Source organism: Dermacentor variabilis, chromosome 4 (assembly GCF_050947875.1).
Source record: "Dermacentor variabilis isolate Ectoservices chromosome 4, ASM5094787v1, whole genome shotgun sequence".
NCBI classification, from domain to species: Eukaryota; Metazoa; Arthropoda; class Arachnida; order Ixodida; family Ixodidae; genus Dermacentor; species Dermacentor variabilis.
The window spans coordinates 1,951,822-1,976,899 of NC_134571.1; the positions used below are offsets into that span (position 1 = coordinate 1,951,822).

At 44.6% G+C, this 25,078-nt stretch overlaps 1 protein-coding gene across 1 annotated transcript in view; it reads left to right on the forward strand.

Annotated features, from left to right (window-relative positions):
• The window catches only part of larp (La related protein), a 161,791-nt gene that overhangs the window by 87,400 nt on the left and 49,313 nt on the right, over positions 1-25,078 (forward strand). The window contains exons 8-9 of the mRNA XM_075687951.1: positions 21,529-21,618; positions 21,671-22,011. Of these exons, the coding sequence (XP_075544066.1) occupies positions 21,529-21,618; positions 21,671-22,011 (431 nt within the window). The remainder of the gene's footprint in view (positions 1-21,528; positions 21,619-21,670; positions 22,012-25,078) is intronic.

Here is a 25,078-nt window from a genome sequence, read left to right on the forward strand (position 1 = left end):
TACCACACGGCGGTGCTAAAACTGCCTAATATCTTTATGTCAACACTAGCATGGAGCACGCATACCGATTCTTGATCGAGCCACACTCGCATAGTCGTCGAACCATAGTATGAATATTGCACATATAATACCTCTGGTCATCTCTGGATGTGTATGATAAGCAACTTCCATGACTATACCTCACAGCACTGCATGTGCGCGCTTTGAAACGCGGCACTTATGTTCGCGATCGTGTATCAACGCTGAAAAAACCACGGGGCTTTAGACAAGCAGCGGCAAGGTGCTTGACATCGCGGAATTGCACCCGTGTAAATCTAATGAGAAGTTAGTGCTTCGGCATTCTTCCAGCAGCATGTTCCCAGTTACACTTTAGCGCATTTTTTTCCCGTCATTGCAACGTGCAGCTACATGAAAAAAAAAAAAAAAACATACGTACGAGCTAAGATTTCCAGCGCGCGAGAAGGTGCACACATCGCTCTCGCTGTTGGCACACTCAATATCGTCGTTGACTCTGTTGCCGCCATCGTTTTCCGTATCGGCTGTGGGTTCAAACATGTACGGGGACAATACAAGCTGTCGGAGACAGCGAGAACGTTCCATCTTGCAACTCAGCTATGAAGCCAGAACAGCAGAACCGCGTGCTACCAGAGAGAAAGGAATGGTGCTACGCATTGAAACGGAGACATGCGGCGGCGCCGACCGGCGACTACCGCCAACGACGTCACAGCGGCCCCGACCAATCACGCGCAACAGCGGCGTTCGCGCGATGCCCTGAGGCGCTGGTGCGCGTTTTCTTGGAAAAACAGCCGCTTGCGTTTGTTTCCGCCCTTTTTGAACCAGATATTCGTGTTCAGGGGACTCAAAACTGTAGAATGCCGCAGAGAACTCATTTTTTTCGATAAGTGTTTCAGCTTCCCTTTAAGCTGTGACAGCTTTTGCGTTGTAAGGTTACTAAACAAATTTGCTTTACGTAGCATGGAAGTCCGCTTTTATTAAATCACGTTTTACAAAATAAATTTGCTATAGAGCCCTGGAAATAAAGAGCACAAAACAAATGTCCGGCCAACGAAGAGAGCTTTTGTTTCGACTATACAAAAAACATCATTTGTATGCACGCACCATTTCCAAAAGCTTTGACGTCACATGAAAAGGCATTGGCATGAAGAAAGGCATTTATACAAAATCGCACCCTAGATTGTGGGTTGGTCATTGCATTGCACGTGTGTCATCGATGTGGTGTCGTTTGTGGTGGTTGAGCAGTGACTGGATATTTCATCAGGCATGTGACTTCATCCTAGTAGTGTTGCGTACATAGTGGTTTCATTCGTGGTGGTTCGGCATCGACTGAATATTTCACTGGGTTTCGTTTGGAGAAACAGGGCCTTGCCAAAAACCGAATGGACAAAAGAATAGCGTACTCAGTGTGAAGGAAAAGTTGGGCATGCTTCGTAGCATTGAAACTGGAACACCGAAGAACATCGTCGCACGTGCGTGGGGACTGCCTTTGACAACAGTTTGCGGCATATGGAAAGTATGGGAAGAGCAAAGGAACGGTGCTACATCGAACATAAAGAGGTGCTGCTTGAGGGGATCAGCCTTTCCCAAGGTTGAAAAGGACTTGATGTTGTGAACTGAGTTCACAACATCTTCTTGATTTGCTAATCAAATGAACTGCAAGAACTTTCCTTGCTGCAACGGTTGGCTAGCAAGGTTTAAAGTGCGCCACAACACAAGTGTGAGGGTAATTTGCGGAGAGGCAGCACATGCGGACCACGAAGGTGACATGGAATGGCAGATTGAGCCGCTGCCGGAAACTAGCCAACTACTCCATGGAAGACGTTTTCAACTTGGACGAGTCGGCACTCTTTTTCCGACTGCTGCGCAACAGAATGTCGACATTCAAGGGCGAAAACTTCACAGGTGGCAAGCACGCCAAAAAAAGGCTGTTGGTTGCTTTCGTGCTCAACGTGACAGGAAGCCAAAAACTGCCACTGCTTGTTATCGGCCAGTATGCGAAACCAAGGTGCTTTAAAGGCACCCAAGTGCCCTCTAGCATCATACAGAGAAGCAACACAACACCTTGGATGACTTCAGAGCCTCTTGAGCAATATGTCTGGCATGGGAATTTTGCAGGAGAAAAAAGAAAAGTTATTGCGCTCGACAACGCGTCTGCACACGTGGCACTGGATAACTTGAGCACAAACTCGTCTTGCCACTGAACAGCACAGCGCTTGCACAATCTCTCGGCCAGGACATCATTCGCTCAGTCAAGCGTTTATACAAAAATAACTTGCTGCGCAGAATGCTGCTAACAATGGAGTGTGGCAAGACATACTGCATCGACATGCTAGGTGCAATACACCTCCTAGCCTACTCGTGGCAGCAGGTGGATTCTGCCATAGCCGAGAACTGCTTCGCTTGAGCGAAGTTCATTGTGCTCATGAGCAATTGTGAAAACTAAGAGAGTGCCGATGACTGCGACAGCCTGCTCACAGGTGTGGAGCACCAAGGTAATGGCGAGGTTCTGCAGTTTGAATCGTTCTGTGGTCTAGACAGCAACATGGCAACATTTCCTGACTGATCAGACTGCGAGATAGTAGCCAGTGTTGTGCCTCGTGAAGTTGAAGATGATGAGAACAATGGTGATGTCAACGCATTCGATCGAGGTCCGCCTCTGACAGCAGCTGCTGATGCCATGGCTGTGATATGGGCATTTGCCAAGAAGAAAGACCTCACGGAGAGGTTGGCTTGAGGTCTCTTGGAATTTGAGGATGCTGTTGTCGCTGCAAGGCCTCCGTGGCGGCAACTGAAACTGACCAACTTTTGGTCCATTGCTTCGAAATAAAGGAAGCTGTGTACTACGAACATTACTATTCATTACTTTTTTTCATTTTTGAAAGGTAAGTCCAGCTAATTCATCGTTTTCGGTTAATGTGTATAACTCGTTGGTAGATATCTTTTCCATGTCTCTGTGAACTGAGTATTAACGAGGTTTTACTGTAGTTAATAAAGTTCACATCCCAAGCACTGAACTCTATGACATCGGTTAGCTTTCAGCACAATAAGTTATACAGTCAAATCCACTTATGATCCCAGATATAATAATCTATCAGTTGTAATAACCACAATACAGTGTATTTACGATTTTCGAATCCTGCCTATTAAAACTGCTTCCAGATATAATGAACATTTTTTAAATCAGTGTACTGTTGCAATGAATGCATCAAACCCTGTCAAAGTAAAAAGAGGGCACATGCGAAGTACGAAAGCATGGAAGCGCAACCAAACAAAGTGCACAGCAGTGCGCACCTCACTCCAGTCCAACCAGGGCGGATGATGTGGCCTTTGAGATGAGCAAGCGAGCCACTGCCATGCACTCATTTTGGAAGCTGCAAATAAGGTCACTCGCCTGAAGGCATGCCTCCAGGAAGGAGCAGGTGGCGCTCAGCATAAACAGCATGGCATGAGGCGCGCATTGGTGTGATGTCGGATGCCATGACGGCGGCACTCTCTTTTTGTGCAATTGTCTGTGCGGCGCCAGGTGCCGCACCACACCCATTTCAACCATTTGGAATGACCACCTATGTCCGTCCATCATGGGAACAATGGCTGCTCAAGCGTTTCTCAGGTTGCTGTTGATTTTGGCACAGCCAGCAAGAACGATGCACCAGGCGCTGTCACCACGCATTGTTGCACCCCGCAGGGGCGTCTGCGTAAGCAGGCGTTTGGTGTGTTGCGACACCACGTACCCGAGCACACGAGGGTTGGACCCTCCCGCATGTAGCCGTGCGCGGCTTAGCCGTGTCCGGGGAAAAGGGGATCCTGGGGGTTGAGCCAATGCCGGGTGTTTGGACCTTTACGGCCCCTCGGCGGCGGCAACACACCCCTTTGGCCTCGGCTTCACGTAGACGGCACCCCCGGACTGACCCACCCAGGGGAAATCGGCAGTCGCCTCTTCCTATCTCTTCCTCTCGAATCTTCGTCTTTATCTCCTACTTTTACATCTTTCCTGTCTTCTCTTCACTTCTAATTACTTCCGTATTTCCTGGCGGCAAGGGTTAACCGTGTGTAATATATCCTGCCTTGGGTATATATATTAGGTTATAGCGGCGATGCATGGCTGGCGTCTGCAGGTTCTCTTCCAACCTTGTAGCGTCCCCTTGTTGGGCTCGGTGGTGGGTGGCCACCATCGCCGCCGAATTTTCCAGTGTTTACATGGCAAACGCTTTTCCCCCCCTCCAAGATCGCCCTCCAAAACGAGGGCGCACCGAAGCAACATTTCAGTTCCTATTAAAACCAAACTATGACACCTTCCCAAAGTTCCATGTCCTTCACAGTGAAGGCAACACAACTATTAGAAAACAATCACCTTTCATAGTATCCAAATGCCTATCAAACGCGATCGGATCAGGCTACAAAGCATCAAAGATGGCAAGTGGAGACCTCCTCCTCGAACTGACAACGAAGGAACAAGTCGAAAAAATCAGTGAACTCAAAAGCATCGGTGACACTAATGTCACAATTTCCCCACATCTCTCGCTCAACACCAGCAGAGGAGTAATATCAGAAGAAGATTTCATGAACCTCAGTGACGAAGAGCTCCTTGAGGGATTCCAGGAGCAACATGTAATCAAGGTACAAAGGATAACACTTCGACGAAACGACCAACAGATCCCCACAAAACACGTAATACTTACATTTGGCTCCAGTACTGTGCCAAGTTCACTCGACGCAGGCTACCTGAAAATCAACGTCCGACCATACATACCGAACCCGAGGAAGTGCTTCAAGTGCCAAAGGTTCGGACATGCATCACAATCATGCAGAGGAAAGGAGACATGTGCAAAGTGTAGCGCCAATGACCATCCATCTGACAACTGCAATGCTCCCGCACAATGTGTCAATTGCAAGGGCGACCATCCAGCTTACTCGCGGAGCTGCCCTTGCTGGAAAAGAGAAAAAGAAATAATTGCAATAACTGTAAAGGAAAAGATTTCATTTCATGAAGCGAGGAAAAGGTTAGCGCACTTACCTCAAGTAAGCTATGCTAGTGTGACGCGGCAGGGGGCAGCGCCACACCGGTCTCAGGAATCTACAGGGTCCACTTCCGGTACTCCTGTAGAAACCCCAACCGCCCCCTTGGTGGCTGCAGCCAGTGCGGCTCCACCAGCAACGAATACGGGCCCGCAGACAACAGTGCCGCAGGGCCCGAAGTTGAAGCGTACCCCACGGCCCGAGACGCGCGTCTCGGCGCCTGGCTCTCGATCGTCCAGTGCCTCGGAAAAGGCGATGGACGTCGATCCAAAAATCCCGGCGCCATTGACGCCAAAAGACCCGCGCTCCTTGGAGCGCACACAGAAGGAGAAACATATTTTAACTTCTGTGAGAAAGGGAAAGGTAACCTGAGCGGTTACCGCCCTTCATAAGAGTAACCAGGTTTTAAATAGATGCCACCTACAATTTGTAAGCTCACACACATAAGTATTTTTTTCCTGATTCCAATAAGATGGCTTTTATCATTCATTGGAACTGCAGAGGTCTAATTCACAATCTAGGTGACATCAAAGATATCATAAATAAGTTATCACCAGTGGCATTCTGCCTTCAAGAAACGTATCTAGGACCAAAGCATACAAATTTCCTTAAAGGCTTTACAGTTATAAGAAAGGACCGCGAACACTCCAGTCGTCTATCAGGAGGTGTCGCTATTGTCGTTCAAGGCGGCATCCCTACACGGAACGTTTCATTAAATACTCCGCACGAGGCAGTAGCTGTCACCGTTTTGTCATTTAAGACTGTAACCATCTGTTCATTATACATTCCTCCCCATAGCCATTTCACAACTCGAGATTTGGAAGATTTAATTGACCAGCTGCCGGAGCCTTTTGTTTTAGTTCGTGATTTTAATGCTCACTGCACTCTTTGGGGTAGCGATAAGAATGACCAAAGAGGACAACTTATCGAAGATTTTATTTTGACTAATAACATCTGTCTTTTAAATTCAGGTGCGCCAACTCATTTTTCACCCAGTTCACGTACTTTTAGCTGCATTGATTTAGCATTCTGCTCTCCCGACATTTTTACCGATTTTAAATGGGATGTACTGAAGAAATCATATGGCAGTGATCATCTACCTGCTATAATCAACCTCACATCAACACTACCCATTATATCTCACAAACCGCGCCGTCGGAAACTACAAATGGCAGACTGGTCTGTTTTCACAGAAAGTGCCAGGCTGGAGGAGCTTACTTTAACAGATTTAAGCATTGACGAAATTAATGAACAATTTACTAACTGTATTATTTCTGCAGCCGAAAAGGCCATTCCGCAATCTTCTGGCGTTGTTCCGAAAAAGCTTAATCCTTGGTGGACACATGAATGCACCATAGCAAAAAAGCAGCAAAATAAGGCCTGGGGAATCTTACGCAGGTACCCAACACATAACAACCTTCTAAATTTTAAACAAGCCAAAGCGAAAGCTCGATATATCCGGAGACAGGCAGAAAAATGTTCTTGGCAAAAATATGTATCTACGATTAATAGTACCGTTACATCCAAAAGGATGTGGGACCAGGTCAGAAAGTTTAAGGGGGACTACTCACCATACACGATACCCATACTTACACCTTCAGGCACTCAGACAACACTACAAGAACAAGCGAATATACTTGGGGAACATTTCTATAACATCTCTAGCTCGGCTAATTATTCAAACAGGTTCTTAAAATACAAACTGTCGGCAGAAAAAGAGAAGCTACCAACTGCGTGTATGTCAAGGGACGAAAACAACGCTCCATTTACGCTACAAGAGCTTAACAGGGTTCTCTCTGCTGGCAAGAAAACTGCAGTAGGTCCTGACTGGATTCATTATTCCATGCTTGCACACCTGTCCCCAGCATCCGTAAATGCTGTCCTTAAATTTTTTAACAAAGTATTTGAATCTGGAAGCATGCCAACAAGTTGGAAAAACGCAATAGTTGTGCCTTTTTTAAAAACAGGTAAATCCCCCACATCCCCAAGCAGCTTTCGACCCATTGCCCTCACAAGCTGTTTGGCGAAATCATACGAAAGTGTCGTAAATGCGAGATTAACTTTCACGCTTGATACACGCAACTCCATCGATTTTCACCAGTGCGGCTATAAAAAAGGGTGCTCAACGACAGACCACCTCGTCCGACTTGAACACGAAATACGTGAAGCATTTCTACAAAAACAGCACTGCCTGGCAGTGTTCTCCGACCTTGAAAAAGCGTACGACACCACGTGGAGATTTGGTATCTTACGTGATCTCGCCGCGTTAGGAATCCGTGGCAAAATGCTAAACTGTCTCGCTGATTTTATGTCCAACAGAACTTTCCAAATCCGTCTAGGCACTGTGCTCTCGCGCACATTTATCCAAGAAAACGGTGTGCCACAAGGTTGCGTACTTAGCACAACACTCTTTATAGTAAAAATGAACTCTGTCAACAAAGTTATTCCCACCTCCGTTATGCACTCCATATATGTCGATGATCTGCAAATAGCATGCCGCGCCTCAAACTTACGAACATGTGAAAGACAGCTCCAGATAACAATAAATAAACTAATGGAATGGGCTGAGCAAAATGGCTTCCGCTTCTCTACTCAGAAAACTGTTACAGTGCTTTTTTCGCAAAAACGAGGGTTGTACTTAGACCCGGATGTAAAATTGAATGATGTCGCACTGCTGGTAAAACAAGAATATAAATTCTTGGGAGTAATTCTTGACAAAAAACTAAACTTCCTATCCCACATTAAAACACTAAAGATTAAGGCAAATAAAGCATTGAATATCCTGAAAGTTTTATCTCATAAGCACTGGGGTTCCGACCAAACGTGTCTTTTACGTATTTACCGCTCTCTTGTTCGCAGCCTTTTAGGCTACGGCTCTATTGTTTACGGCTCAGCCAGACAGTCCTACATCCAACGACTTGATCCAGTACATAACCTTGGATTGCGACTGGCAAGTGGTGCCTACAAAACTTCACCTATTCAAAGTTTATATGTTGAGTGTAATGAACCCTCCTTACACCAGCGCAGAGCATCACTCACTTTTTCCTACGTACTAAGAATTCAGTCGTCACCACAACACATATGCTACAACATCCTCACACAATGCAACTCACGCCTACACTATACAAATAAACCGAACATGATCAAACCGCTTGTCCTGCGATATGAGGAATATGTCTGGGATTATGATATTCCTTGCGAAGTCCTCGAGGTTGCCAGAAAGCCACAGCGTTTGCCCCCATGGTACGATTTTGAACCGTTATGTGACTGGACATTGACACATTTAAAGAAGAAAGACACCCCACGCGAACACATTACACAAGAATTCCGTGAACTTCAGGACAAATATCAAAATAACGTGCAATATTACACTGATGGCTCCAAAACGAAAGAACACGTGGGTGTGGGGGTCATAACTGAAAATTGGGAAAAAAGTATCCGATTGCCACAACACGCCTCTGTTTTCACGGCCGAAGTTTTCGCTATATGGGTTGTTGTGAAAAAAATTATCGCTGATAAACACACAAATGCAGTCATATACACAGATTCTTTAAGCACACTGAAGGCACTACATCTGAAATCTGAGGGTGAACCCCTGATTGGAGACATTTTAAACATGGTGGCTTTTAACGAATACGGGAGGACAATTCGTTTCTGCTGGGTCCCAAGTCACGTTGGGATACCGGGTAACGAAGCAGCTGATACATATGCATTGATGGCAGCACACAAAGACATTACAAACACAACACTCCCATATAAAGATAGCATCCGCGCAATTAGAAAAGCCTTAACGGTAAAATGGCAACGCGAATGGGACCGCTGTTCCGACAACAAGCTACATCTCACGAAACCCATAGTTGGGGAGTGGAAGTCATGCTATCATCAGGAGCGGTTCATCGAAGTAGTTTTATGCCGACTATGCATTGGACACACACACATCACACACAATTACTTACTTAGGAAAGAAGACACACCAACATGCGAGAAATGTCAACAGCCACTAACAGTTATACACATATTACTCACATGTACGCAGATTGAAACACACAGACGAGCACTTTTGCACAAATTATATCAACTACACATACCGTTACACCCTGCTCTAATTTTAGGCGATGATCCACTAGTCCCATTAGGAGACGTGCATAAATTTTTAGACGACACTGGATTTTTACATAAAATATAGATTATTAACATAGTCTTTCACTTTATAAACTGTATTTTAGAACACCTCGTGTTTGGCGCAGCATAGCCTTAGCCGCTTTTGCGCCATTAACACTTTCCTGTCCGCGCCTATGCCCATCGACAGTATGTTGTCGATGGTTTCAACGTCGATTTTCTCCTGTTCGGAGCGCTTATGGACAGCTAGCGCCATCCAGCGCATAAAAGGATAACTATTTTTCAAGTTTCGCTTCTGTGTTTCCTTTTTTGGCCGCGGGAGGGATTTTTAAAACGCCTTTTAATCGCGCTTGACGAGCACGCGTAGTTTCGGATATGGCGTCGACGTCTCGCGCAGCTGCTCCTCGGAAACGGCGAGTTTCGACCGATTCCGATGAGTCTGCATCAGAATTTTGTGATGATGGTAGCAGCGGAGACTCGGGAGATGATTTTGACTCATCCGACTTCAGCACGGACGGTGAAAGTGCGTCAAGTAGCCCCAGAACGTCGACAGGTATCCGCCGGTAAGTTCCGTTTTCCACTCCGAGCCATTTTATCGCGGCCGCAATCAGATCTAAAGACATGCGGCGTGTTCTAAAGGCAACGACTCTTATCTGCAGGGTGTCAACGTCGTTTGGACACGACCACTTGTCGGCGGCGGCACAAAGAGTGGAGTTTTGCGCGAGAAGACGGCCGGGAGTCGACCTCGGCACTGCGCTCCGTAGTTCCGCGCGGCGCTTCGCAAGAGCCGTCGACTTCTTCGCGCTGTTCTTCACGGCGGAAATAATCACTGAAATATGCAACATGACAAATAAATATGCGTGGATGCATATTTTGGAGAAGCAATCGTACAGTGAGAGAGACGGCTCTTGGAAAGAGGTGACTCCCGATGAGATGAAGAAGTTTCTCGGACTTCTCATTTACATGGGTATTGTACAAGTGCCGCGCTTGCACTGCTACTGGAACACGCGGAAATTATTTTCTGGTCTCCTTCCACCTTCGGTAATGCCAAGAAATCGATTCAAAGCGTTGCTTGCATTCCTGAGTGTGTCCGACCCTGAGAAGACAACTGCCGCATCCCATGGCAAGCTGCATCGCGTAGCTTCGCTGCTGAAGCACATCAACGCCTCATCTGCCCAATTCTTCCAACCTGATCGGAGCCTCTCCGTTGACGAGAGGATGGTAAAGTCAAAAGGCAGATCCGGAATTAGACAGTACATGCGGGACAAAGTTATAAAATGGGGGTATAAATTGTGGGTTTTGGCGGACTCCAAATCTGGTTACACTGTTCAGTTCAGTGTATACACAGGAAAGCGTGAAGCACCAAGCGCACGTGGGCTGGCATTCGATGTTGTGACGCGACTCGCAGAGGACTACCTAGATCAAGGCTACATCATTTATTTAGACAACTTTTACACGTCGACATCCTTGTTTGTACACTTGTTGAAGCGCAAGACGCTTGCTTGTGGCACAACGCGCAAGGATCGTCGGGGCTTTCCAGCCGAGCTCAAGGACACCCAATGGGAAAAAAAAGCTAAGAGAGGAGATGTTCGCTGGCTACGGGACCAGGACGTTCTATATTTACAATGGAAGGACAAGCGTGTTGTTCACATGATGTCGACAGCCCACACAGCCAACAAATTCGTACTTGCCAAGCGCAGAAGGAAAGTCAACAATAGGTGGGAAGAAATATCGGTGAAAAAGCCAATGCTGATTGACAAGTACAATGTGGGCATGCTCGGCGTCGATAAATCGGACCAGCTCATTGGGACATACAATGTTCTGATGAAGTGCGTGCGCTGGTGGAAAACGCTGTTTTTCCACAGTATAGATATTGCTGTTGTCAACAGCTTTATTCTATTTGATGAGCACCGTCGGCAGCATCCCGAAGTGCCTGAATTGTCAAGAGGTTCGCGTTTTGATCAGTTCGCGTTCAGGCTAGAGCTGGTGGAGCAGCTCATAGGACTTGATGAGCAACAACATCCAGACCCCAAGGCTCCTCCTGCTGTTCCCGCTACATGTGCCCCTAAGGATCAACAGCACAAGCCCCAGAAGCTGCAAAGATACAGGAACTGCAAATTGTGCTATCAAGAACGGAAAGTGGAACAAAAAACGAACGTTTTCTGCGAGACGTGCGCCGCAAACTTGTGCTTCACCACATCACGCAACTGCTTTGTGCGGTGGCACGATAGCCACTAGGGATGACATTTTCCTTTGTAAAAAAATCTCTTGTACAGATAGGAATTTTATATTTGCATGAATGTTTTATACGGCCTGTCCCTTCAAAATGTATATTTTGAATTTTTTTTATGTTGTCTTGGTGCAAAGCAGCATCGACGTTATCGCGGAGTTTTCTCGTTTTTGTTAAAAATGTTTTATTAGGTGATTTTTTTCAATTAATTGGTAATAAGTGTTTGTTTTCAAACAACACCATTAAAAAGCGTATTCCCTCTTCTACAAATTGATACTAAACATTTTAATATCAAACATTTGGTGTAGCAGCAAAAAAATGTTTACTAGACCACCCGAAAAGTGCTTATTTTCCCACGGACAGGAAAGTGTTAAACCCACAAAACAAACACAAAACAAAAGCATTGTTGCATAGGATCGGCAGTTGCTACACCATTATCGGGAGATCATGGTGCGCCGGGACTTCGTTGACGCTTTGGTGATTGCCGATAACTGTTCGCGGTGACATTTTACCTTTATAAAATCACATTTTATGCCCAAAGCGACATTGATAACGTAATTTTACAGCTCTTGTGTGGCTGACGCGCAGTTGTAATGCTGAGACCATGATGTCCAAGACCTCACGAAATGGGGGCATACTGCAGTAGTTTCCGAAGGTAATGCTTCCAGCTAGCTAGAATGCTTTGCTATTTTGTGCAGAATACAGTCATGTCCCACCAGTAGTAAAATACATCACAAGCTCTCGAATAAAAAAGTAGTGACTACACTTGCATTTTTTTTTTTTTTTTTGTGGCTCACCCTGTTCTCCGTTCCTTTTCATTACCCCTTCCACCTTCCTTATTGCTCGTTCTGAGCTGCGCTACAAGCCTATACCAACTTGCCCAACCCGCCGTGGTTGCTCAGTGGCTGTGGTGTTGGGCTGCTGAGCACGAGGTCGCGGGATCGAATCCCGGCCATGGCGGTTGCATTTCGATGGGGGCGAAATGCGAAAACACCCATGTACTTAGATTTAGGTGCACGTTGAAGAACCCCAGGTGGTCGAAATTTCCAGAGCCCTCCACTACGGCGTGCCTCATAATCAGAGAGTGGTTTTGGCACGTAAAACCCCACAATTAAAAAAAAATTAAGCAACTCGCCCAAACTTCTACGCTCTTGGCTACACTTGCAGTTTCGAAATGACAGGTGACAGGAACAGGGCATCGTTTTGAAGGGCAAATACAATGATCGCGTTTCACTTAACTATAAAGTTCATTATAAACAGGCTCGACTAGCATGATGCTCTGTGAAAAATTTTAATAAGCTGAAATGTGTCCACAAAAACGGTTTTGTATTGACTCGTGTAGTGAACCCATCTTTTTTTTTTCAAAGCAGTTTTTCAAAGCAGTTTTTTCAAAACGTTCAGAGCAGTTTGATAAGTGTTTCCAATCTGAGAGAGAAGGAAATGATTTTCCTGCTGGATCCGAAGGACAAACCGATGGAAATCTCATATTTTGATTTCACAGTCCACCAGCAATTGCTGGCATAACATTGTGCACCTTCTGAAGCACAGCCCCTTTCGGTGCATAAATCTTGTCCAACCGCTGCTGGCTTTAAAATTGCAAGCACGAATGCCATGATTCTGGATGTGTGTCACAATCTCAGGGTGGTAAACTTGACGCAAGGATTGTTTGAGTTAGAAAAAGCCTTTATGGGGCATGAGCATAAGAATAATAGGTATATCCAGAAAGCACGCGTTGCCAACCGAATGGCAAAACCCCAACATACGACAAACTATATACAAAGCTAGTTAATTGAATATATTGTCATAAGTCCTTGCACACGATGTATTGTGAAGTTGAAAATATTTACATAAAATCTGTCAACGTGGCCATGTCACGTCGTCACTGCTTCCGACGACACGTCATTGGCCCCGCCGATGCGTCGTAGACTCGACGTCGCTGTGTCCGACGTTCGGTCCACGGTTGGCCTGGTCAAGCCTGTTTCCCATGATGCGATTTTCGTCGCACCAGAAGTACAATTTCCATCGTTTGCGATGAAAATCGCAGTCGCAGTGCCGACCCCCTAATTTTCAGCTGCGACCAACCGATTGGTCGCACTGTCGCAGCAATCGTTGCGATTTTCTGTCGAAATTGCGCGGAGAGCTATCATGGAGCTATTTCGCCGGTTTGTTTTGGAAAACGGCGACTCGCACAAGTGCAATGCCTGGAGAAGTGGATTGCTGAATTCGGTACGTACACGAAGAGAGAATAAAAAAAACTTGTACCGCAGATTCCTTTCTCCGATTTTTATGCATTTGTTGACACGTTACACAGCAAATGAAGTGCATTTTCACGTTTACTTCGTACGTCTTTGCAAGTTGTCAATACTAGGTATGACTAGGTGTTCGATCCCCACCAGACGATGAGGTCGTCACAATTTTCTTTTGTTGAGTAGCATGCAAAAATCGCACCTTTGGAGCAGCCTGAATTATTTCAACTTTGGCAAGGGCAAATGACAAGACAGCAAAGTACCCGAAGTTTCAATGTTAGGCTGAACGCGGTACCGTTCAGTTGCATTGTCGGTTTCCAAGCGTGAACTTCCCGATGCATCTTGAAAGGTTATCTTACCTCACTTATTAAAGTTGACAGAGCGAAAGTGTAGGCTATCATAACGAATTTTCTACAATAGCATTAAAGCCGCGGCTTGAATAAACAGCGTCGTTAATTTGTTTTCGAAAATTACATGCACGATAAGTTGCACCTCTTCACATAACTTTTTTATTCCTTGCACAGAAACCGATAAACATTGACTATGTTGCGGACTTTGTATCCTTACTGCACCTGCATTAACATTTGCTTTGAAAGGTAATTAACTCTACAGCTAGTAATTTAAGTAAATTATTCGCTTGCCATAGTGGCACAATGCACCCTCCTGCACAGTCATGTAAAACTCGTGCAACAATGCGAAAAGCAGGCAAACAGCCTCTTCTTGTGGGGATAAAACGGTATAAAACGACACATTAAAGAAAAGTAAATCAAAACTGTGCAGTGAAGTCAGCCAGCTGCATCCCTTCCTGTGAAACTTTGAATCCTTTAAGCACAAGCAGTTCTTGCACGTTCACAGCTGATCAAGTGTGCAGAAATATTCATGCCTTACATGTTTATAATAAGTTTCTAATGAGTTTGTGACCACATATATTAGTGTGTAAACACATTAAATGATATCTGCTGTGATTACTCTTTATAAGTAATGAAATACCATGCTACTTGCAAGGACATATCACCCGAGAATTTAAGAATGAATTTCTGCATTTCAACTATACACAATATGTGGTTTATCCAATAAAGGACCACAAACTGCTTTTTTGCAATGATAAACTTATTCTAAATTTTACTTACATACAAGCAAGAAAAAGTATCTACAGACAAAAATATTGTTCTTCAATTTATTCACCTGCCACTGTGGCTATAGCATTCTGCTGCTAACACAAGGTGAGGGGTTGATTTGCCAGCCATGGAAGTTGCATTTCGATGGGAGTCATAGGCAAAACAAAGCTCTTGCACATATATTTAGTTCATCACCTTTTATTGAGCCCTTAAACTTCCAATTACTATTGCATAAGGGGGCATGATATGCAAAATCTAACACCAATCGAAAGCAAAGGGCACAATTGTAAAACAACCATCTTTCGTGATAATTCGAGTGTGTAAACATTCATTGCATCAATATGTATTGTTCAACAGCACTGCACAAATAAGCACAATCAGGTATAGCAAGTACTCTGTCAGGAAGCTGGTTCTACAGATATATAGATGTCAAGACATGAATTCTCATACTACGTCACACACATAGCACAAAGAAAACCTTTTTCAAGAGTTGTCCCTTCTGGCAGATATGAGTGGGCCATAAGCAGCAGAAACTTTATTACAGGTGAAATACAGGTGAAATACTGCTTATGAAAGAAAGAAGAGAGTGAATGAAGAACAGCAGTACCTGATGCTACTCTAATAAGAGGAACGATGAGCAAAAAATTTCTGGTAGAGCATTTAAGTTAAACGGTGACATTTTTAAAGACAGAAAATTCCAGGTGAGAGTTGGACATTTGGCTCATCCACACCAACAACACAGGAATATTACAAGAAGTATTGCAGCCTATGGTGTGCTACAGTCTATGAGAAAGCTATCTTATACAGAAATCAAGAATGATGCAATAAGCTCTCGACAACACTGCAGACTTTCTTGGCCAGTCTGGCCTCTCGTTCTGATAAGTCGACTTACATCGATATCAGAAAAAAGACTAGGATCAAGAACTACTCCAGATTGCGCATTGTGCTCCCGATAGCTGGAGAAACATACCTGCAAGTCAGCAGGAAAGAAGTTTGGGCACATTGGTGGGATACATACAAACTGGGATACATAGCGCAAGAATGACACAAGGATGAAGCAGGAACACGGGACGAGCGCTAAATTTCAACAATTTCAACAAAGCTTCCCTCTCTTAAAACAAACTACTGTTGTCTATCGCCACAGGAATAAGATAACGAGGGAAATTATTGAGGCAGCTGAGATAGCTAGAGCAGGTGACGATTGTGTTAACGTGCCATCTATTCTTTTATCAAAGAAAGAGCTTGAATTTTTGGGCATAGTAGTCACATGACTGCTTTTCCCCCTTCCCTTCAGTGTGTCTGTTGCAGTGGCGTCCCAGTGAGTGTATATATGCTCCCCAGCTGCAATAAATCAATTGTTGAAAGTTAGCGCTTGTCCCATGTTCCTGCTTTGTCCTTGTGTCATTCTTGGGCTATGTATCCCAGTTTGTATCAAGTCAACATCCACAAATCCTCAGCTAGCGTAAGACCATAACGGCAGAGCCAGCATGTAGGTGAAACAATTATGCCATGCCTGGACGCAAATTCTATACCTAAAGAAAAGAATAATCTTGAAATCATGGGGGGTGGGCGTGTGGATAATATGGAAAATTGCAGATGCTGTGCTTGTGTCCAAGGTATTGTACGGTGTGAATGACCAGCAGCACACAAAAAAGACAACTCATTGAATGCAGGCATTGGTTAAGAACAGGTCTTTCCGACTTTGCCATGCTTGAAGACCTGTGTGAGAAAGAGCAAACGAACAAGCACCTAGACAGAGTAGAGTTCCACCCTGCAGCACTAATTCTTTGCCTCAAGAGCTTGGAACCTGGTCCCAAGATACTATGCCAGCTAGCATATGAGATGCAAGGATGACTATACCCCTCCCTTCAGAAACAACCTCGGGAGCATCTGAACTTCAAACACAACAGGCCCATATTGTGCAATATGGAGGCAAACAATTAGGCCAGGAGACAATATGCAACTGCCAAACAAACAGAGGAGTTTGCTAATCATGAAGATGCAAGCAAACATCAGGCACACATTGTACACACTGATGTGGCAACAGCAGTGTAACAATAGTATGACACTACATAAAACTAAACTCCACATAAGTTAGTACCATTCCAGGTCATCCTACACTTAGAAAAGCTGAACTGAAAGAAATCAAAGCAGCACTTTTAGTGCAGATTACACACTGCACAACACTCTGCACATCTCCATGGACTCACCAGAAACTGTCTGGACCTGCACATCACACGAGATTATCAGGAAAATCAGGAGATTGACATGCGACTTGCAAGCACATGGCCATAAATTAAATTACAGGATACATAGCCATGCAATATTCCAGGACACAAGCAGGCTTATAAGCCTGACATAACTGAAAACTGGATGAGTTGGTCTGTATTCATTATTAACTAAAGTGCAACAGATAGACAACGAACAAGAACGAAGTGCTCTGTATGTTCACTTCGTTCTTGTACATCATAGTTCTGTTGCACTATAGTTAATAAATTCATGAGGCTGCACAGGAGAAGAATGATACCTCCACCCAAGGGCCAGATTTCACTTCCAAATTCACGTGTGCGCATGCACGCGCACACACACACACACACAAATGTTGCAAGGGTGCATAGCATAAAGCAGTATCAACAGGATGACACTAGAGATGGATGAGGACTAACTTTCAACTGAGGTTCATTGTAAAAATGTGGCGACGTTTCGACAAGTGGACTTTTCTTCAAGGTCAACTTGTTGAAGCGTTGGCTCCTGCTTTCACCTTGTTCTCGTTTTGCTCATCGTCTTGAATTTCCATCTCCCGCCTTCCCAGTGTTTTCCCCAGAAAAAGAAAGACATCTTTGAAGGCTAAATAAAAAAACTGGTGCTTGATGCAGCCAAACAGATGCTACAGAAAGAAAATACAGAAAAATTCTAAGTGCAGGAAAAAAATCATTATGATTCCCAATCCTGCATGCCAGCACCTTTCAAGAAACACTGTTGTTATTCCAATAGACAGACTGACAGCTTGCTTATGCAATGATTCTTCCAGTTTCCTGCCATTGGAAAAACAATGAGTTTCTTGGAAGGTAGCCGCATGCGCACTTGGTGATCACAATGTCTTTTTTTGCCTGGACTTGTAAATTTATATGTATTATCTCTTTCCCACTTTTATGTTTGGTTTCATCAAGCACTAATTTTTGTCAGGTTTTATTGTTGTACTACTTTCTGGTAACCTTTATAGATTACTGCATTTTCATAATAAACCTTTTAATTAGAAGTTAGCATACCCTGTTCTTACTGCTTCACACTATATATTCTTCCTACATTGGCCTAATAAAAGATTTTCTAAGGTACACAGAAGCATCATAAGGCCCATTAAGGTGACTTGTTGCAGTATAAAAAAATAATGAATAGCCTGGCTACAAATGGCACCAGAGCACGCAGGACGAACAAGAAAACCGAGATGATCTAACGACCAAAAGTTTAATGTACACACCGAGTAAATGCTGGCTGACAAGCAATAAACCAAACATACACTACACAAAATGGAGCAAAAGTTAATGTGTGTTTCCTGACAGGAAATGCATCCATTTCTAACGGAGGCTGTGCTGGCAACATTCTCCCAGCATTTTTAGATCTACAGCTTCCGTAATTTGTCTAGGCAGCCGATCTGCACAGAATGCTAGCTTCTTCGTCTACAATGCACGTTCAGATGTCGAGAGTGCATTGTAAAGGAAGAAGCTAGCATTCTGTGGGGATCGGCTGCCTAGAGAAATTATGGAAGCTGTAGATGCAAAGACAATGGGAGAACCTTGTCAGCATTGCCTCTGTTACACTTTCAGAGATGGATGCGTTTTCTGTTGGGATCTGTATGGACACGCATCAGTTCTTGCTTCTGCTTTTTGTGTAACTTCGATTTATTGCTTGTCAATCAGCATTTACTCATAATGTTCAATAAAATCATTTGTTAGTACGCCTCATGATCGTCTTGGTCTCTAGCAGAAAGGTGTTCATTATTTTTACAGTGAATCTGTATATGCCTAGGCAAAACACTCATGGTCCGATCCCAAAAACCCTAGTGTAGGGGTATGAGCCATTGTTTAGGAGGGTGTGAGCCATTGCATTCGTCTTGCATGATGGACGGAGAAATTTCTTGTTGGGTAGACATAGAAATGCTTATGCATTTAAAACATATACATTTATCTATTTATTATTGCAGGGAAGGGACACAGAGGGGGACGGGGTTAAAACAAGATTATAATGTCATAATTATCTCACAGCAAAGGTGTGGTGGGCCATTGGCTAGACCGATAGTGACGTCGTTTCTCTAGCAGCAGAGCGCACGGGCAGCAGTCTTTCCCCGACTTCCCAATAGGTTCAAAAATGTGTCCCTGTATTTAATTAAATGAAATGTGCAGCCCCGGTGTGTCACTTGGTAACTACAGTGCATAACCGGCTCATAAATACTATGATTAACGCATTACAAAACACAAATGTGTAACATAATTCAGAAAGACTTTGATGGATCTGCTGTATTAACACAATGAACCACTCATTGCACTTTCCATGATGGTGATCTTGCAAAGCGTGATGTGTAACATTCCAAATAAACAATGATAAACCCAAGCCAAACGTGTGTGTAACCTAATTAAGAAACACAGACATAACCTATAATAAAGAAGGACTTTTAATAAACCGTCGGAATTAACCCAGTGATAAACAACGGGGCCGCACATTTCAACTTCGCTGGTTTACCATCTGTACAGGGTGCACGGGCAGCAATTTTTTCTGTTATTGTTTGTTAAGTGGTGTATAATGTTGTGCCAGTAAAACACGTTGGGCTAGTTGGTGCATTGTATTGGTACTGCTTTTTTTGCTGGTTTTTTCTTAATGTTGTGCCCTTCTTCCTTTTCTAACTACTTCTTTATTCCCCCTCACATAATACTCCAACCTTGCAGCCTGCGAGGTATATAAATAAATAAGTACATAAGCACATGTCATTCATTCATCTGCATACACCTCGCACCATTTCTTGCTCAACAAACGTCACTGTGTTGATGGCTCACAGTGTGCATCTACATTAACTGCCGTTTGAATTGCGGTATAGTTTGTGAACAGTGTAGTGCTTAAAGATTACATGACATTAAGGTTTTTACTCTAATTTTTTTTTTTTTAAGAAGTGGTAATGAGGTTCTACTATATTCTAAATTTTGAATGCAAGTTGAATAGTCTTCGCTATTCGTATAGATTTAATAAAAGAGATACAACAACACTCTTTGGAGTCTCGTAACCCTCTGAGGGACGCATCTTTTTGTGAAATGTGTCCCTGCAAAGTTTTTTCTTTTTTTTTTGCTTTTCAGATAAATTCAGGATAACTTACTTCAAGAAAAAACAATGAAAAATTTTTTATGTGACAAATAACATGACAAAAGTTTTGTTAAAGTGCACAGATTTATACGTAGTTTGTTGAATACATGAAACACTGGCAGAATCAACATTTTACAAGTACAGGCTAGCCTCACTATAACAGTCACACCCTACACAAAAATACTTTTGTTATGTATGTCCTATATTCATTACAAGCATATATTTCTTAAATGCTGATATTGGCCAGAAAGGTTCGAGATTTACTTCGTTATATTTGATAATTCTTCATATCTGAGTTTGTTATATTGTGGTTTAAGTGTACAACAAAATTCAGAGAACTTATCTTTACGTTTTAAATAGGTTTAACACAACTAAGCTTGTATTTTGAAATGTTTCATTAAATTTTTCATTTTTAATATGGGTTGCATTGATGCTGCAACCCCAGCAAAAGTGGTGGTGCGGCGGTCTCCAAGCCATGTCCGAACCAGTTATGAAGAGTCGAGCCGTGAGATGGAAAAATGGGATGGTTAGAGCCCTTAGCTGGATCTCATGGTGAAAGTGGCAAATGCCCTGTGAATGTCCACTGGCAATCTCGGTTGTGCATATTGGCAAAAAAGCAAAGCAAGTTTTGCTGTTGTAATCAGTTGTTAGACTGCTGGGTAAGATTCTATTAGTTATAGCGCATCTTACAGAAAGAGACGTGCTGCAGTATTGCTAGTTTGTGAGCATCTGCCTGTAAACAAAGTAATTGCACACCTGCGGGAGAGCCATGTGGGTGAGCATCTTGCAGTAATGCCTCGAGTGATAAAGAACAAGATACAAATCACCTCTCCCGACGGCCTTAATTGAAATAAAATATGTGAGGGTGCATATTACGAAGTGTATAAGTGTGTTCGTGAACATGACTGAGCAGGAATACCTTTGAACTACTGCAGTAACAGCCACCACAGAACGTAGTGAAAAATCTGTTTCAGTGGAAGCCGACGGCCTGCAGCAGAATAATCATTTTCCCTGGTAGTCGCGGAATGTTGCAGTCCCTCCAGAGCGATGCTAGATGTTCCGAAAAGGCACAGCTTTTTGTGTTCTGTTGCTGTCATTTGTGTTGGGATTTCCTAGGTATACTTTGTGGCGCAAAATACATTTCTTGAAAAGGGACAGAAGAAAGGAAGACAGGGAAGCGCCAACTGTCGCTTTGGCGCTTCACTGTCTTCCTTTCTTCTGTCCCTTTTCAAGAAATGTATTTTGCGCCACAAAGTATACCTAGGAAATCTAAGCACCAACTTGCCCAAAAAGAAGTCGTGTTGGGATTTGTTGTACATGCACAGGGTGGAATCTATGAAAGAGTGTTGTTGTTGTTGCAGTGTTGTTGCAGAAGGGGAGCAGCGATGTCATGATAACACTGCTCATGAAACAATTCTTTCTCACTATTCAGATGGATGCCCAGGGGTACCTGCCATTGAGCCTGATTGCATCGTTCCACAGGATACAGGCACTGACCCAGGACGTGGCACTTGTCATGGAGGTGGGGACTCTTGGGGAAGGGTGGCAGTGGACCTCACATGACTTGTGTGCAGGCGGTGCGTGAGAGCCCCCTGCTGGAGCTGAATGATGTCAAGGTGCGCACAGTCAACGACCCCACGCGCTGGCCATTGCCTCAAGCATCGCTGCACCCGGACGTGCCTGCCTTTGTGCCAGGCCAGCCATACCCGCCCACTTCGGATGCAGGCAATGAGGCTGACACTGAGGAGCCACCTGAGGACGAGGGCTGGAAGGAAGTGCGGCGCCGCAACCGGTCACACCGGGCTCGCACGGCGTCACAAGGCCATGCAGCCCCAGAGCGTGAGGAGCTCGAGTTCCAGTTTGATGAGGAGCTACAGCGAGCACCCGACGGGCGCAACAACACATTCACTGACTGGTGAGAGAGTGCAGCACTCTGCCATGTAGTCACTTTATGGAGTTAAAGCGTGGGAAGGTGAGGCGATGATGGTGGCTCAATCTATCACGCGCAAGGAAGGAAAGTGGGGAGGAAGCGAGCCATCTTTCATCGCGCACAAGACACGGGCGAGGGAGGGGGCTCTACTCCTACAGCAACTGCATATGGCGCGGCTACGTGGGCTCTATCTTGACAATGATCTGCGATGGGAGCAGAGTGAGAGTGCTGATGGCTTTGTGTGTGCTGTGCTTTCGCCACTTAGTTCATGTTGAAGTGTGAGGCAGCACGCGTTGAAGTATAAGGCAGTGAGATGTGCTAAATTTAGTAAGCAAATGTTTCCAAGTTTATATGGCCGATAAAGCTAAGATCCTTACTTTGTATGCCTGTCTACTAATTGATATCGCAATCAATACTTTGCCTTTCGGGTGAAACTGTGAATTGTTCCTATTTTTCACATTCCTTGCCATGAACACCATAACTGTTTCACTTGAGGAGGACACCTCAAGTATTCCAAAGTGCAAGCACATGTAAGCGGCACCGTCGGGAAAGTGTGTCCGTGTGGCATCCCCACGAGGACAGAGGTTACATTTCTCCTCACGCATAGTGGGCACGACATCAGAAACAAGTGTGAGAGAAGAGGTGTGCGCAGAAAGAGGGGTGAAAGAGGGAAGAGGCGCACCTCAGTTGCTAGGCGACACTTGTCCTTGTGGAGCATGTGCTCACAAAACCCGATGCATCATCACATCCGCAATAGGGTAAAAAAAAGTCCCCTTCTGGCGCTTTTGTTTTTTCTCCGGCACCATCTAGTTTTCCAAACTGTACGCCACGGCATCCGCTTTCTGCGCCTTGTCGTTTGCTAGGCTACTGTTTCAACTGCTGTAACGGATACATGGAAATCTAAGAATCCCCAGATTTCTTAATATTAATTCGTGGTACTGAGGCATTGTTAGCATCACACGGAAACGGAATAACAATCATTATTTTGAAAAGTTCGGTAGTGCATAGTTTCTGATTGAAACTACTGGCAGCAAGGACTTATGGAGTCACCATCTGTCAGAAATGCCTCGCTTGCATACGGAGTCGCCATCTGTCAGAAGCACCTCGCTTGCATACAGTCGAACCTGATTATATCGAACCCGTTTACATCGAATTCTTCTATATATCGAACAATTCCTGGGCATGGTATTGTTACAATGAGTATATATAGCAAGAGTTACGCTTACATCGAACAAAAATAGCAGCAACTCCCAATATAGCGAATGTCGAGCGGCAGGGAAATGCCCCCAGAAGTTGGCTTTCCCTCACACTGGCGGGAAACCTGGCGGCGCGGCTCCAACCAACCGCTCTCCGTACCGTGACCGCGCTGCCTCTGACGAGCCATCGACACCCGCCTGCAAAAAATGATCCTGGCCCGCCCGCAGTGCTTGCTCAGACAGCCAATCGAGGCTCTTGTGCCCTTGTCGTGCAACATGGCGAAAGTGCAAGTTGTCTCGCTACTTTTCTGGTTCATTGTGTGTAAGCCTTGTGGGTCTTCTCCCGCAGTGTTGCCGTGATGAAGCGGCAGAATTCACCTTTCGTTGTGAAGCTTGAAATAATAAATCGAGTCAAACGCCGTGAGAAGTCGGATGTCCCCGCAGCGTGAAAGATTCCGAGGAGCACTCGCAGCACAATCTCGAAGAATAAGGGGGAGATTAGGGCTAAAGCGGCCAAACTCGTGACCTGGTGCCCGTGCCGCCCGACGCGTATGCACAGCCGTGCGTACGCGTCAGTACGTGCCAACTTTCGCGTGCTTGGTGATGACTGTAAATTCTGATGAATGCAACGAAGCCGTTGCCAGTGTTGCCAGAGTTTAGAGCAAGCTGTCAGAATTTCTGGAAGCTGTTGATGAATCAACGGTGGACGAGTTTGTGAGTGCAAATGATGGTTGCGACCACGGGAGAGCTCGAAAACGAAGACTACATTGTTGACATTGTACCGAGCACAAGTGAAAGTGGGCACAATGAGGAAAGCAACGACGGTCCTTTGCCCTTGGTGTGCTCGCACTAGTCTGGTGCTTCTGTGTGAATGTGGAAGGTTGTGGCCTCAACTGCTCCGACTCCTTAGACAATGTGGAGAAGTGCGTGCGACGCAGGCAGCGAAATTGCCCAACCAGAAGAAAATGCAGGACCATTTCTTGCGAAACTAAGCTAGTTTCATTAATAAAGGGATTTTATAAATGGTGTATGTGCTTTTATGACATCCAATTATTTAGCCGGCTTACATTGAATTATGCTCTATATCGAACTGACAGGCATTTTTTTTTTTGCGAGTTTGATATAGCTGGGTTCAACTGTAGTATGAGGGATAATGCAGTGCACTCCTCATAGGCTTGGCTGTCAACACTCAATAAAAACACCACGCAGGAGCCCTCCTGGACATTTCTGTGAGTAATCTCAAAATGACAACAGTCTTTTACTGTCAGAATAATAATCTTGGCCAAACAGAAAGGACAGAATGGTTTAGAAGTTCTTGATGGGCTAGTTGGTGCATTGCTTTGAAGAACCAAGTTAAAAAAGACAACCACAAGAAAAGGTGACAGAGGCGGAAAGAGAGACCAAAAACAGAATGGTTTACCGCCGCTATCTATTTACCGAATACATATAGTGGGGAACGCCCCCCCCCCCCCCCCCCATTGCGTGCAATCACCGTGATCGAGAACCTGAACCGGTTCCCTGCGTGGAAGGTAGGCAAATGCTGAGAGCTAACTGTATGAAATGTGTTGTTATAGTGAGCTGTCTGTACAACCAAATGAAGCATAACAGAATGAAGCCTCAATGCAGCGACCGCACAAATTTGCAGCGAGTGACCACGCGTCTGCGTGCATGTCCGCGCACAATGTTTCATTTTCGCTGCGAGTGCATTTTTGCACCATGCCATGAACGTTAGGTCGCAGCATAGGGACCTTAACGCCTACAGTGACTTGTGATGTGCTGTCACGACAATTTGCTCTTTCTTTTTTCTCTTTTCTTTTTTTCCTTTAAATTCTTGAACATTTCAATATCATTATTTC